The sequence below is a fragment of the Sinocyclocheilus rhinocerous genome, unplaced genomic scaffold, assembly GCF_001515625.1.
Source record: "Sinocyclocheilus rhinocerous isolate Xijiao unplaced genomic scaffold, SAMN03320098_v1.1 scaffold620, whole genome shotgun sequence".
In the NCBI taxonomy this organism is placed as follows: domain Eukaryota; kingdom Metazoa; phylum Chordata; class Actinopteri; order Cypriniformes; family Cyprinidae; genus Sinocyclocheilus; species Sinocyclocheilus rhinocerous.
This window is the reverse complement of record NW_015637138.1, coordinates 518,176-534,630: the sequence shown is the minus strand read 5'-3', so window position 1 is coordinate 534,630 and position 16,455 is coordinate 518,176. Positions and strand designations below refer to the sequence as shown.

Here is a 16,455-nt window from a genome sequence, read left to right as displayed (position 1 = left end):
AGCTTGTGAAAGTAAACATTTGTCGTTTTGTTTTGCTTAATTTTAATAAAGTGATAAAGACTTGAGTAAAAGCCTGTCGTACTTTTTTATTGATATATTAAAAAGAATTTTAACATTGACAAAACTGGTAACATTAAGGTCCACTGAAGCACCTTGAAATGCGCAACATTATTCTACGTGGTGTGTGCTGTAAGTATAGCCTAATCATTTTCACAAATACATGCTGTAAAATAAAAAGATATAAAATAACATGAAAATATCCCTTACGAAAATTAACCGTGGTTACAACCTAAAAACATGGTTACTATAGTTAAACCATGGTAAAAACAACGTTTTGCTACACTAACCATAGTTACCATGGTATTTGTAGTAAAACTGTGGTTATATGCTACAATTGGTAATAAAAACGCCAAAAAAACATGGTTGGCCTACTATACTTTTACTATAGTAATACTATAATAAAATTATAGTAATTTTCGTAAGGGATTGTGTATAATAATATGAATATCAGGGAGATTTATTTGATTGTGATGCGAAGGAGGGTTACTATAAGCCCCATCAGAACTGGGTTGCGCATTAGAACAGAGCATTGCAAGGTAAGTAGTGTAGCCTATCTGGAGTGCATATAAATATGAATATTAAGCTTGATATGTTTCATACGTTGTATATCCAAAACTACTTTCGGAGTTCTGATAATGTGTGCTACCCGCTCAGTGCTACCTCCGGTAGTCCGTCTGTTTATTCGGCATATAAATCTTCAGATCGGGTTTTTTAACTTATTAGAGGTACAGAACGCCACGCAGCAACTTTTTGACATTGCACCAAGCAAAAATCAATCGAAATCATCACAAAAAGTAAAGATCAAGCGCTAACAAGGTCTTCGTGCGTTAATTCGAATGGTTTGTTTTCCCCCACAGCATAAACGGTTATGACGTTTTTGTGGGCGTTCCCAGAAATGCCGAACAAGTCTATGCAGTGTCTTACGATAAAGGAGAATCAAGGATTCCCTTCTCTCGCCTGGTCTAGGTCTGTGAGACTCCGAGCTTGACTCCTTGAGCTGAGGGAGCTTATCAGAGCTCTCATTACGAGAGAACAGAGATGATCAGAGAGAACAGATCCGTGGCTGGGAGCAATGCTCACATCCAGCTATTCCTCTTGTTCTAATTATAGAATAACAAGCGCTGTGTCTGCTGAAACACTCACATGCTAAATGAATTGATGGAGAGACTGTGCTTTATGAGAGAAGATGAGCTACCAACCTAATGAACATGAATTTATTGAACTGCTATTGATATTTAGACATTTAGCATTGAGTGAGTCATGCCTGCAAATGCCAAACTCGATGTGAAAATTCTGGGGTGTCATCGGTGCTATATAAGACATTGCTATGTGGTTGATAGGATGTTCTGGGTGATTTTTAGGGCATTCCTAGCTGGTTGCTAAGGTGTTCTGAGTGGTTGCTAGGTGGTAACTCACTGGCCCTCTCAAAAAAAAATTTATTCACTTAAAGGTGACATATTATGCCCCTTTTTGCAATATGTAATATAAGTCTCTGGTGTCCCCAGAATGTGTCTGTGAAGTTTCAGCTCAAAATACTCCACAGATAATTTATTATATAATTTTGAAAATGCCTATTTTGAGTGGAAGCAGAAACAAGCTGTTTTTCGGCCCGTGTCTTTAAATGGAAGGTAAACAGCTGGGAAATAAATCGCTTGTTTATTTTAGATCTGTGTGGCAGCCGCAATATACAGTAGCCTAAATAAATCAATAAATCCACTTAATAATGTACAGTATGTGGAAAATAATGTGGTTTTTTTTTACTTTAAACCGCATAAACACATTTCATTACACCAAATACACAAAATAATGTTCTTTTTAGCAGCATCATATGACCCCTTTAACATTTTTACAAATAAATAAATTGTTGAAAAAGTAAACACTTTAACCAACAGTTTAATTAATTTAAATATTTACTAGATTTTCAAAGATGGGTTTACATGATAGAAATAGATGAGGAAGTATTATAGAGTTTGCCTTTCTATTAGGCCTACTAATAACAGAAACAGAAACACTGTAATACTTCTTCATACACCATTTACTTTCTTTGTTTGATTTTTCTTTTTAATAATTTAGACAGTATATAGAATAATTTAATAATTAGACAGAAGAGTTAAATGAAGACAGTAAACTCCGTTCAAGTGGCTGCATTCTCTGCACCGAACACTTAACAGCAAAACTTATCAGCCGATGGCAATATAAAAAAAATTAATAAAAAAAAAAAGGCAAATATTTGCCGATAAATAAGTCTTGGCAAAAACTATTGTATTGTTCATCCTTAGCATGCTTGAGTTGCACGCTTCAAGTGTGAGAAATAGTAATAATAGTGACGCTTACCACCCAAAAATGAACCGCAGCCTCATGTTGTTCTGAACCTGTATGCATTTATTTCCTCTGCAGAACACAAAAGCACATTTTGAAAAATGATGGTAAACAAACATCTCTTTAACAAACACCACTAATAAGCACAGGATTAAATATGTGTAAGACTGAATATAAGCTTAAACCTAAAAGCATCATTCTTGAGGCTTTACAGCTGTTCTGTGCAACTATATTTGATGATGGAGATCAGAATGAAAAAAGGCTGTAGTGACCCTGTTCCGTCATCATGTATTTACAGAGCGGTGGACGGAGGCAGTCAAGCAGAAAGACTAATGCATGTTCTCGTCAAGCTGTGGGTCCTGGATGATGCACTCTCTGCAGCCTGACGTAGCAAATTTTCTGCCATCAGACCAGAAGGGACATTCCTGATTGAGTGCCTCGAAATGCTGTCCGCTGACAATCCACTTAATTCATAAGTTAACCCTGAGACGGAATATCAACATAAGGAAGCCCAGCAAGAGCTGCTTTGTGAGTAATAATACTGATATCTGCATCAGCACTATAGTAGTACTAGTAATACTAGGGAACTTCTTGCCCAAAAATGAGATTGTTTTTCTCATTCATTGCATTTCTGTTGTCTCTGATGGTCTGACTGCCTGTGGACATTTTGCTCAAACTCTACATGGAACATCCGGGAGAAAAAAGACAACACAGCAGGGGTCATGACACATCCAGCTTCTGTTGGCCGAGTAAGTGTGAGGCATTTCAGGCAGGGGAGGTCACCCAGTCACACCGTGTGTGTGTGTGAGAGAGAGAGAGAGAGAGAGAGTCAAAAAAGAAAGACTGAGCAAGAGAGAGAGATGAGACACAGCAAAAAGAACTTTAGGACACAACCTTGATAATGAAATTTTAGGACATGCAAATACATTGATCATTACAATAAATGATGACTCAAGTTTGATACATACATAATTATATTTAATTAAATTTAATTTAATTGATTACATTAAACATGCTTAAAAAGTATATACACACACACATACACACACATATATATTAGGCATGGGCCGAATGATATAATTATGTTTAATAATCATTAAACATAATAATAATCATCCAAACAAAGATGCTGCATACATGCAACATGAAGCAAGCAAGTTTAATTTTATGTTACATTATGTTTCTCATTATTAAAAAAAAAAAAAACATGGGTCATACCGTATTTCTGGAAAGTGGCACATACTTGTTTCAAGAGGCAGGAATGCAATGCAATTAAATACAAATAATTTTTAAAAAGCAAACCATTCTGAGGTTAACTATGGTTTTAGTAATAAATGCTTTGTAAATGCCTGCAAGGACAAATAACTTAGCCAATGCTTGAGGAAGAATTAGGCCCACATGAATTCAAAAGCAAAAAAGCAAAAAAAAAGCACTGAAAAGACTGAAGTGACCCTTGAAACGCATAAAATCACAATGTTGTGCACATGCGAATCGCGTATGTGAATAGCTGTATTTGACTAACAAAATACAGCCTCTAATTGCATTTCTTGATTCAGTTTCTCAATATTTTTTAGCAGTATACAGATGCTATAAAGACATCAAGCCCAGAGAAAAAAAATTCACACCAACACCCGCCCTGCAAAGAGAGAACATGCCCTCGGGGGAAGAAGAAGGCAGTGAAGAATCAGAACCATTAATAAAGAAAATACTGCCACAGAACTGATGTTTTTGACTGCAATGTGCGCAATACATTTGGATGTGAACTTGACATTATTCATATTTTGGTTGAAATCTTATTAGTAGCACAACCACTTTCAACTGTGATGATAAGAAATGTTTCTTGAGCATCAAATCAGCATATTAGAATGATTTCTGAAGGATCATGTGACACTGAAGACTGGAGTAATGATGCTGAAAATTCAGATTTAACATCACAGGAATAAATTACATATTAAAATAAAAAACAGTTAATCCAAATTGTAATAATTTTTCACAATATTACTGTTTTTGCTGTAAATAAATGTAGCCTTGGTGAGCATAAGAGACTAATTTACAAAAAATCTTACTCTTGTCAAACTCTTGAATGGTAGTGCACCTTTCTGGACAAATTTGGGGAAATAAACAATTATCTGTTTCCTAAGAACCATCTGCTTTTCCCACTAAGTGCTTTTCAGGGCATTGCATTTTGACTGGTGATGATAATCCATAACACACTCTTAAAAACACCTCTAAGTTGAAGGATATCATAGACCAGTAAACCTGAGAGCTTGACTGTAATTATTTGCCAGTTTCCAGACCAACACTGTTAGGCCACGTCCATAACAAAGTGCACTATCCTTGACAGACACCCCATTTCAACAATCTCTTTCTGAATAAAAACAACAAGAATCCACAGCACTTTAGCCACCCATTATTTTGCAAACATATAGCGTTATGACAGCACGTTTAAAAACAGAAGTCATAAATAGCATTCATTACAGTGGATGTGCTAAGGTAAAGGACTGGTCTCATTAAGCATGAATGTGCTGCTCTTCCTCCAGCATTCTGCAGGCCTAAATCTGCCAGCTATACTCATGATCAAAGGTGAGGCCAAGCAGAAGAGCTACATCCCAGGGAACCTTTTAGTCAAACAGAACGTCCTGCAAAACTCAGGGCTCATTCCCAAACATTGGCGTTAACTGCTGCCCATGTTACTGCCATCCAACATCACTGTGAGAGACATTCCTTCACAGAAAATATAGTTCATAAAGTCATTATATATAACATAAGCATCAGTAATATGTCATGTCCTTTTAAAACATCTGCCGCAGCTCTCTGGGAAACGATCATGGAGGTTTAAAATTGTCCACTGGGACACAACATGTCAGACAACAGGATAAGCATGTGATCTCTGCTGTACCGAACAATCACGGCTGAGGGCTTTATGGTTTCAACGATTCAGCTGCACATATGGGGAGAACCTAAACATGAATTTACCACCAAATGGTGTCAAAATGCTGAATGTACCATGCCTTTGCCCCTGAAGGCCTTTCCAGATTATCCAGTTTATAGTGACATATGCTATCACTACACTGGCTGAACATTAAAATAAAACAGGCCACCAAGAATGACCCCTGGGAAAAAAAGTTTTAGGTTGTTTGAAGACCATTTACCTTTCCCGATCCGGCCCTCCTCTCTCTCCCACTTCACTTCCTGTCAACTAACTGTCCTATCAAAATAAAGTCAGAATAAATCTTTAAAAAATAAATAAATAAATACAATAAAAATGCTAATCATACTTACAATGACGTGAATATAGCTCTTATTTGAGCATGTTTTTCATCTCTAATGTTTTACGAAAAAAGATTCACTGCTTATTAATTTGAAAAACATCAAGCCAACATCATGCGGTGTGGAAAAAAAAGTGATCCAACATGCAGAGAAAGCTGGAAAAAAAAACATAATAAATGAATAAATTATATCATGAGGACCCCTGCAGACCCTCATGACTGTTTGTCAGGTTCAATAACGTTTTAAAATATCACATAATTTGACCTATAAGACAAGAGTACTAAAGTCATGTGGTGCAACTCCACGAAAATGTAATATTTATGAATTAATAATTCATGATGATAATTTAAAAAAAGTACTTTTTACCTTTAAAAATATATCTAAAAACTACTGAAAAATAATTATTAACGTGTACACTCACATGCTTTCAAGGTGTAAGGAAAATGTTATTACTTTTATTTGATGGTTACACCACATCACACTACAATGTAATGATACACACCACATGAGTCATCACATTGAAACATTTCTTAAAAATAGTCAAAAAATTTTCAAAACCATAGAAAAACTACAAATACAAAAAGTGCATTTCTAAGAACTTGGCGTACATGTTTTATACCAGATTTTTTTTTGGACATATGCCATCGACCCAACTGGATTATAGAGGGGTTAAGACTAAGTGCAAATAGCAAATCCACTTTTTGAACCTACTGCAAATGCAGACATAAACAGTGTTCGAAAGAATCATCAAATGCAGATGCGCAAATCTCATCAGCGATGAGGAGACAGATTCCAATCACACTTTGTTGATGACAACCAATCTGTGCGTGTTTGTGTGGGTGTACAGCAGTAATGATCAAGGGAAAATGATCTGTCAGTGCAACATCTGTCCTGTTAAATCCTATTTGCTTTGGGCCACAAATTCATCTCCTCGAATTCAGAAGTGAGGATGTGAGATCAGTCTGTCGTGTTTCCGGATCAGTGGTGGCGCTGTGAGTTACATAATATTTATTGTTTTTGTCTTGCTCAGGCCCTCAGAGTCAGGCCAGGCTATCTCTACCACAGCTAATTAATAGCCCAATGAGAGCTTAACTGTATGTCAGGAGATTACATCACAAAGATGACTCATGCCCAGCTTGGGGAAGTGCATCATGTGACCACAGGGCTCCGCCCATCTTGTCTCTCTGATGACACTGATGAAGTCCCAGAGCATCTCTGGTAGCACAGCCATTTGTTTTCCTCTTCTCATCAAAACAATGACATAAGAGTGGGGGATGCTATGGCTAGGGATGGGTATCGTTAAGGTTTTAACGGCATTACTACTCTTACCGATACTGCTTATCGATTCGGTACTTTAACGGTATTCTTATCGGTACTTTTTGTTTTATATATATATAATAAATATATATATATGACAAATTAAGAGCTGAATTAACATTGCTTTATATTCTGAAATGTAAAATAAATATTTAATGAAATTAATATAAAACATCAATTTATCAATTTATGCACCAGTGTGCAGGCATTTTTAGTGTTTTATACATAAGATAAGATACAGTAAGAACATGAACAAAGAACAAAGTAAAACAAACTGACAACTAGAATAAAACAAATATACAAATGAAATGAAATAAACAGTGCTGTCATTTTTCCATGAAGTTCTACTAACATTACTGTTCAGGTAATAGCCTACAAAAGAAATCTAAAAGTAATCAAATGTAAATGAACACTGCATAGTTTTCAGTGTATGTATTGATAGATTAATGCTTATTAAAGCTATAACGTTATTCAGATTAAGAGCAGATTTGCATTTTGATGGCCCAAGCGCCAGTCTGTCACTTTAAGACAATATATTGACACACATCGGATTTTCTCCCAACTGTTCTCCTCCACTTAAGACATAAACTGTGTTTAAGTAAATACTCTCCAAGCCGGCCATTTTGACATATTTTTGTGTGTATTTGATCGATTGGACATGCGCCCGAAGCTCAAAGTGTCATTTGTTTTTCCGTTTTGGAGCGCGCCGCGCGCACACATTTCAGCCTGAGGAACAGCATCTCTTGTGCGGATTGTGCTTTCAGCATTTTATTATCAAACATGTCCCGCAATTTAGCAACAGTAAAGATGGCATCTTACAACAATCACCGATTGATCTGATTCTGACGTTAAGTTTGGGTTTTAGGGAGGAACGAATGCGCACCACTGTGAAGGGAAAGAAGTTGCGCGATACGAAACGCAGCTAGTTTTTAATAGCTTTACCTCATGTCTTCTTTTGTATAATCCTTAGAAGCCAAAATCTAAAATAAAAAAATAAAATTAGCTTAATAAAACTGCCATAGGCCTAAAGTGTAAGCAGATGTTTGAATGTTTAGTTCTCTCTTCTATCATAATTAAACAGGGCTTTCATGTTGCGTGTGCTGAAGCTCCTCCGCGTGGGCGCGATCTCGCTTCTGAATTGCGAATAGCAAAAATGCATCATAGACAAATGTTTGAAAAACAGCTGGCGACTCTGGTGAGATAGAATTTGCAAGATAATGTATATATAGCAATAATAAATATATGTGTGTTTTATTAATTTCTCCAGTACCGATAGCAGAACCGTTGACATCGATACTCCGGTCTTTCATAATTTAGCTCCGGGACCGATTAAATACCGGGTTCCGGTACCCATCCCTAGCTATGGCAAGCATCACGTTTCATATTGCTCACTTTGCTTTATCAAATTTCATAACTGAGAAGTAAATGTCATATGTAAAGTTTGCGCTAAGGAATGATTTTAAATGTAAGGAGGAACCTATAGGAAGCAGAATATCACAGAGACTTGGGGGTGGGCTTTTGTTTTGACTTGAACTAGTGAACAGCCACATAGCAACCACCCAGAATACATTAGGAACCACATAGCAAGCTCTGGCAACCACCCACAGCACCCTGACACTGTGGTAAGTGAGTTTTGAAGAGGCAATTCTAGAAAATTAAAGTCTAGTTCTTAATCGTCACAGTGGGGTGCAAACAAATAAAAAATTATACAGGTAATCAATCTCTTTAAAGACCCAAAATGAAAATTGTGTTGTCATTTGCTCACCCTCATGTTGTTCCAATCTATAATGAGACTTTTGTTCATCTTCGAAACACAAATGATATTTTTTATATTCTCTCATCCTCTTTGTGTAATTGCTGAAAGTCCACGCAACCAAAACTTTCACGCATTTAAAAATAAAGATCCGTATTAATCAAGCAATCCAAGTCTTCTGAAAAGACACAATCGCCAATAGCTCCGTTTTCATACGTTTACCAAATAATCCATTAGTGATCAGACTGATGGCTCAATTGGATTAAAATCAATCCGATTGAGCTCGATCCGAATGAAAGTTAGATTGTATAAAAAGGGGTGGTGTAGACCTGAAATAATCTCAATAGGAAAGAAAAAAAACTAAGACTGTAAATGCTTGAATATGACAAACTTCTCAGTCAGATTCAAAAATATCTTGCACACATGCGCAGTGCAGTGATGCATATGTTTATCAAAGCCCCTCTGTTCACATACATTTTACTACTTACGAATGTGCATGTTTATTTGTATCTTATGAACTGTTCAGTTGCATATCTGCTAAAAAAAACATATTCATATTCCTTGTAGTTATGTCATCAAGGCAAAAATGGCAATTATATTCATGGTAGCTCCAGTGGCATTAGCAGTGGCTTTCTCTGGTTCTGAAAGCAATTTTCTTCGGAATACATAAAGGCACATGTAAATGAAAATATGGTTTGGATTGAAAGGTTTAGGCTTCATATAAACATAACTTTCAGAATCCGAAATCGCATTGGATTCATTTCTGAGTGCATGTAAAGATGCCTAATGAGGTTTGTTCTTGCACGTCGAGCAAGCACCTTTGCGCTTTCGTGTTTACCATATTTGATGAGTTCCATGCATGATCAATGTTCATATATGAATTAAACCCTAAATGATATCTGATCATCATGTATATATGATAATCAATATAGTTTACATTTTACTATGTCTTTATGAACATTTTGAAGTGTAAAATATTTTCAATGATGAGACAGAAACCTTACAGGTTTCATTAAAAACATCTTCATCTGTATTTCAAACATGAACAAAAGTCTTATGGGTTTGGAATAACATGAAGGTAAGTAATTGATGACCATTTTCATTTTTAGTTTAATTTTTTCATTTCAGTTTTATTTAACTAAATGTGCGTCACTTTTACAGTTATTCAGCAAAATTTCACGGGCAAAACGCAGTCATATCAATAGGTATCCATAAAAAATTGGGAATTTTACATGAGGGACACGCTAGACAAAACATGTCCACATGCAAACTTCGCATCGTATTTGAGTTTGGTTATCTCTGAACATGGGAATTTAATAAAGCTACTTGGTTTGTAAGTGACCTCTGAGTAAGAGATGCTTCACCACACTTGACAATGGGCCAACTCTGCCCGCAAATTTTCTCTGAAGTTTCGCTAATGTGACCACGTCTTCACCCTTTAAGTGTTTCATCAATACACTATAAAAAATGCTGGGTTGTTTCAACCCAACTTTGGGTCAAATATGGACTAACCCAGCTGTTGGTTTAAATTTTTTAATTACATTTTTAACTCTAAAGTTGGGTCAGTCCATATTTGACCCTATGCTGGGTTGAAACTGGGTTTTTAAAAGAGTGTACTGGTATATGAACAAAACAAGTTTCACATTACTTTAAGAGACTTTCATGTTTTCTTCTACACCATAAATTACTGTTATACATCAAACACAAATTTTCAATAGTTAAACGTAGCTTGTTAAAATGTTGCTACTTAAGGACTACAACTACAAGGGATGTGAGTGTGCTTGACAAATCAGAGACAACTTTTAGTAGTGACTTATTTTCAGTGTTGGGGGTAACGCATTACAAGTAACGCGAGTTACGTAATCAGATTACTTTTTTCAAGTAACTTGTAAAGTAACGCATTACTTTTTAATTTACAATAGAATATCTGAGTTACTTTTTCAAATAAGTAACGCAAGTTACTTTTTTTTCCAATTTATTGATTGACAGCTCTCCTGTCCCCATGTTGAGAGAAATCAGATGATGTTACTGTAGTTCTAAAATAAATATGAATATGCATTAATACATCTCACTCAAAAAAAACAACAACACAGATTCAGTATTCCTCAAAATGAATAAAAATAATGCAACTCAGAATATGACGCAAACCTGCAATAATTAAATGTTAAACAACACAAATATTCTTTATGCATTTAATCCCATTCTGTTAACCAATGTCTTTGGTTCTGACCTTCGATGATCCAGTTCAACCATACTAATAAGCAAAAATTATTACCACTGGACAAAGACTGATTCCTTCTATACAATAATAATAAGGTAAGTTTCAAAAAATAATTGTGTCAATGTATCTTTCTGTGTGCTGCTAATTTTAACTGACTAACCTTGTCAGCGGTGTTAGCTAACAGATACCAAAGATCTTTGCTATTCTGCTGTTAGAAAGAAGACTGTAGAAATACAGAACTTGTGACATATTTTGACGAATTTAAGACTTTTTTTACTTTTCAAACAGAAAAATGTGTAGCTAGTTAAAAAATGAAAAGTCAGAGGTACAATTCAAGAACATGCCAAAAGTCGTATCTTTTGCAGTGTTAACTCTATAATTTTATAACACTGAGGCTTTGGTCACTGAAGTTATTTTTAAGTTTACAATTTTATTGTCAATATTTTTAAAACATCACAATCATAGTCATTACGTGATAACACATTTAAGGTTTAAACTGAATGAGCTCTTTGTCTTGCAGTAATTATTTCTTTGCTGTATTAATACCCGAACACGTTGAACCGTGCTGAAGAATGCCGTTTCTAATGGTTTTCATTTGGCTTTCGCTTAGCCAACAGTTTCTCTGTAGCTGGCCAAGCCTGCTATTTGAGTGAAGTAAACAAGTTAAATCACATAAATTTCAAGTTTGGGTGAACTAACCCAATGGCATGGTAGTGTAGGCAGGACAGATAACACTGACAACTTATCCATATTTCCCTACTAATATTGTTTTTATTTGGTTTTATACAGGTGTCTGATGTTGATGCAGTCTGGGCACTAGTATCTGTTGGGTTGCTGACTATCATTGAAGATGAAGTACTTCTCCAAATCTTCTCTGCCTTGACCCTGTGTCTTTTTGCCATCATTGTTCAGGGTAGTACTGCAAAGAACAGTCTCCAGGGTCTACCTCAGCCATTTGCTTCCGGACTGCCATGTGCTATGTTGGATCACTGGTACAGTACATTTGGATTACCCTAATACTGTGAAGAACACTTACAGTGTGATGCTTGACTTGGGACAGGAAAAAAAAAAAACATTGGCAACATGTGCGGCCAACCCAGTGCCATACTTACTCATTGTACTGCTACCTCCACTGTTTAAAAGAAGCATACCCTAAATCAGATTGTTTTTGCTTTGTTTCAAAATGTTTGTAATGCAAGTTAAAACTGCACTGAAAAACCAAAAAAATACATTACCTTTAACTTTGAGCTGTCACTACCTTAAATTTATGTGTAATTGTATGTGTGTGTGATGAATGGAACATTGTTGTCAGTAATTGGATTCCATTTTAATGGTTCCATTAAATTTTAATAATCAAAAGCATCTCCAATTAAATGATTTTATTAAAAAAAAATAATAAGTTGTTGTTTTTTTTTTTCAGAAATACTGCACATTTACATTTTGTTTTACTTTTGCTTTAAAAAAAAGGATTTCATAGAAATTTGGATTTCATTTGGTTTAATAAAATATAGTTTAATAAAATACTCTTAAGTAAATAAATCTTAAGTGTAGCTTTTTTGTGGGAAATTAATCGTTTAGTTTAATCGAAAATAAAAATAGTCGTTAGTGGCAGCCCTAAACGCAATATTGTAATGCATTACTTTTAAAAGTAACTTTCCCCAACACTGCATATTTTTGTAGAAACACAACACAGTGGCTTCAAGTAAGGTTAACCACTGATTTTATTTCACTCATTAATCCAAAATGCTGAAAGCCCACAGGACATTATATACGGAATCCATGGCGAATTAGGGCCTGTCCCAATACACTTGCAGTCTTGGCCATCATTCATCAGGATCAGGAACATTTGTGCCCCAAAATTGCAAGATATTGAGGAAAACTCCCCAGTCTTAGCTCAATTAATTGATATTACACGTGATTTGGCAGTAAAACGTGACGTGTTTGCTCATTTTATTGATGCAGAGCATTTTAAACATTTGTAACTGCTTTTTATCACTTCATTCGAAAACCACAATTAATGTTAATGTGTCATGTTACATGTGAGCTACTGAACACACATTCAGAAGTTCAAAGTGCAAAATATTGAAAATCAAAATTGAAAATCAATTTCACACACACTTTAACATTTGGGTCAAATACGTGGTAAGCAGACAAGTGCACTTGATAAATGATTAAGTGCAAACATTTATAAACAAATAAATAAATGAATTAACTTACAAACAAACATTTATTTATTTAAAATATCATTGTTCTTCAAAAGACAACACCCCTTATAGCTGCAATGTAGTTGCATGAGGGAATACACAAATTTCACACACACTTTAACATTTGGGTCAAATACGTGGTAAGCAGACAAGTGCACTTGATAAATGATTAAGTGCAAACATTTATAAACAAATAAATAAATGAATTAACTTACAAACAAACATTTATTTATTTAAAATATCATTGTTCTTCAAAAGACAACACCCCTTATAGCTGCAATGTAGTTGCATGAGGTAATACACAAAACAGGTTAATTACAGCATAGACAGCTCCCTCCCAAACACGCTGATTGGACCTTTCTCGACTCGTGCAGCAGGTGGATTGCCAAGAAATTCATCCCACCACTGTCCCATAAGGATTTACTGAGGATCAATTGAAATCAATGCGATTCTTTCGAATCCTTCTGCTATCTTACCGAGGCTTTAACTCAGAGCACAAGTGCAGGGCTGCTTATAATATTAGCTCAGATAATCCTGTCTAGTTAAAGGACAGGTTCCATTGTCAAAGCCCACTGGATCTAGCCTAGCAAATTAGCTCCCAACAGTCCCTATAAACTGTATTATAAGGATACTTAAATTATCAGGCATGCAGATTAATGTAAACAACACATTGCCTCTCACAAACTGTATGCAACAGTGTTGATCAATGAGCACAGAAGAATTCAAACAGGTCCACGGATGCACCTGCCACCGACACTACATCACTGACCATAAAAGTAGCATGCAAATCAGAAAAATGCACAAAACCCTAGCCATTCATTATATAAGAGTATATAGGCTATTTCGTGTGTGGTTATTGCATAACAACGCGATCTTACCTGCGTTGCCAAAGAAAAGAAGCACCAAGATTATCGCCTTGGTCGGAAACATTGCAATCCCTTTATGAAACACAGTGTGTTTACTGTTTATTCTTGTCTTCCGTGCTTGAAATGAAGAATTTGTAATCCGTAAAATTACGCCTGCGAAGTTTCCGCGAAGTTTTCTGGACGGGATGCGAATATGCACGAGGATCCTGGTCGTTGAAAGGTATTGATATTGTTGCGGTTTAAATTCGCGTGCCCTTATGTCGCGCGCTGAGAGAGGCAAGGGCGCGTGCACACGCCGCTTCAAGATGCACGCGAATTAATCCGCCCAATCAGCAGCGCCTCTGAGGAAAGACGACGACATAATGATCAAATAATACACTGAACCCAACCTGGAAACTAAATACGACCACCACATACACCTGGACTGCCCAGAGTAAGGAGTGGGAGGGGGAAATCAAGACATATATAAACAAATCTTTTTTCATATACAGTATTTCTGGTAAGTTTAATTAGACACGGATATTTAAAGGGATAGTTCACGCAATGGTGAACATACTGTCATTTACCCACTCGCATGTTGTTCCAAATCTGTAAAATGTTCCTTTTTGGTGCAACAAAAGTGGAGATATTACGCAGTATGTCACATTCAGATATTGTGTGGAGAAGGATACTACAACGCGAGTGAATGGTGACTCAGTCCCTAATATTCTTTGTAACAACATGAAGAGGAGAAAATTACGACGGATTTTTTTTTCTGGGTTAACTGTCCTTTTAAGACACGCTTTGGTAATATAAAATAGTTTTTTCCATTAATCTTTCCTCAATATAGCGAGGTGTATTTAATATGCTCTAAAGGCGGTGCCCCATTTTGTCATTCTGAAAATAATGATCTCCCTCTCGGATCAGTTCACTGATGTCTCCTTTATCTAGCTCTCTCTATCCCATGCAGGGCTAAAGAGGAACTGCTTTTCACTGTGGCCTCTTTTTAGAAAGAATCGTGGTGAACTTTTAGAGAACAATGATCATCTAAAAGTATCCAATTTAAAGCCCTGCTGAGGGGCTGGCCAACTGTTTTAGTGTAAGTGAAAACTGGCAGTAGACTTGTTATTGTCCTCATGCATTACACATTGAGGTTTATTTGCATGATTATATTTGATTCCAAAAAGAAATATACCTGAAACACAAGATGTCTTTACACAGTTGAGGTAGGCAGGTATATTACATGATTAATAATTTATCATTTCATATTTTGTTAGTATTATGTTTTTGCAATTGCAATTTCTATGTGAATGAATTTTAGATTTGTTTTATTTTTTTTGTGTGGTTAAGATAGCATTTTGCAGATTAAAGACACCAATATAAAAAAATGTATGGGAAACAACCTGAAACAGGCAAAGTGAAACAAAATAGTTCATCATCATAATATTATTCTTCTTCATTTTGGTTATCATCACTATAGCATAATTTGAGTACAATTCCTGGACAATGTTACTTTGTTAGTAAAGATCTCAAAGGCTATCAGATTACCACCACGAGCAATCATGTCATTAAAAGCGGGTGTCATTGTCATTTGAGACATCTTGCATGGTATAGTAACCTTCTTTGTGTGGTGGTTTCTGTGCCATTGTGATTGTTTCTTTGCACACCATAGAATTCAATAGGTGTGCCTATTTTCTGCCTCCCAAATTTTCATCTGCCTGAAAATAAGCTGATAATACTCTTTTTGTCATCCGGATCTGTGGTAATAACCGTCAGAACTGTCTGAAACATCGACAGTTCACATGCACAGCAGTTTCTTTCATTTTTGCCATATTAATATGTGGTTGTTCTATTTTTGCAGTTGCAGCCAAACAAAGTACTTTGATACTTACTGTTAAAAAAATAGCACGTTAAAATGTTAGACATGCATTGGATTTGCTATGGTGTCTTTTATAGGTAAGTTACTTTTAAAAGTAATGCATTACAATATTGTGTTACTTCATAAAAAAAGTAACTAATTGAGTTGCTTAGTTACTCTTTATGTAAAGTAATGCATTACATTACTTTTGCATAACTTTTGGTCACCTGGACTGGGCTTGCTTTTTTGTTTATTTAATAACAAACAAACAAAAAAAGTAAAAATTTTGGCAACTGTAAAGGCCCTATCACACAAAAAATGAAATTAAGCCTCAGGCTGAATGAAGTGCCTCTGTCTCTGCCCCTCACTCCCAATTTCTCTCAACACAGGACAGGAGAGGTGTCAGTGAATAAATGGGAAAGCAAAGTAACTTGCATTACTTATTTGAAAAAGTAACTCAGATATTTCATTTTAAATTTAAAAGTAATGCATTACTTTGCTAGTTACTTGAAAAAAGTAATCTGATTATGTAACTCACATTACTTGTAATGTGTTACTACCCCCAACACTGGTAACTTATAATAATTAACATATTGCATGTTGAAATT

General features: G+C 35.6%; 1 protein-coding gene across 17 annotated transcripts in view; it reads right to left on the bottom strand.

Annotated features, from left to right (window-relative positions):
* Nucleotides 1–14,331, bottom strand: part of LOC107748595 (neural cell adhesion molecule 1-like) — a 103,809-nt gene extending 89,478 nt beyond the window's left edge. For all 17 annotated transcript variants that reach the window (XM_016563454.1, XM_016563456.1, XM_016563466.1 and 14 more), the window contains exon 1: nt 14,023–14,331. In XM_016563454.1, the coding sequence (XP_016418940.1) occupies nt 14,023–14,074 (52 nt within the window). In that variant the 5' untranslated portion in view covers nt 14,075–14,331. The remainder of the gene's footprint in view (nt 1–14,022) is intronic.
* Between the last annotated feature and the right edge of the window lie 2,124 nt (nt 14,332–16,455).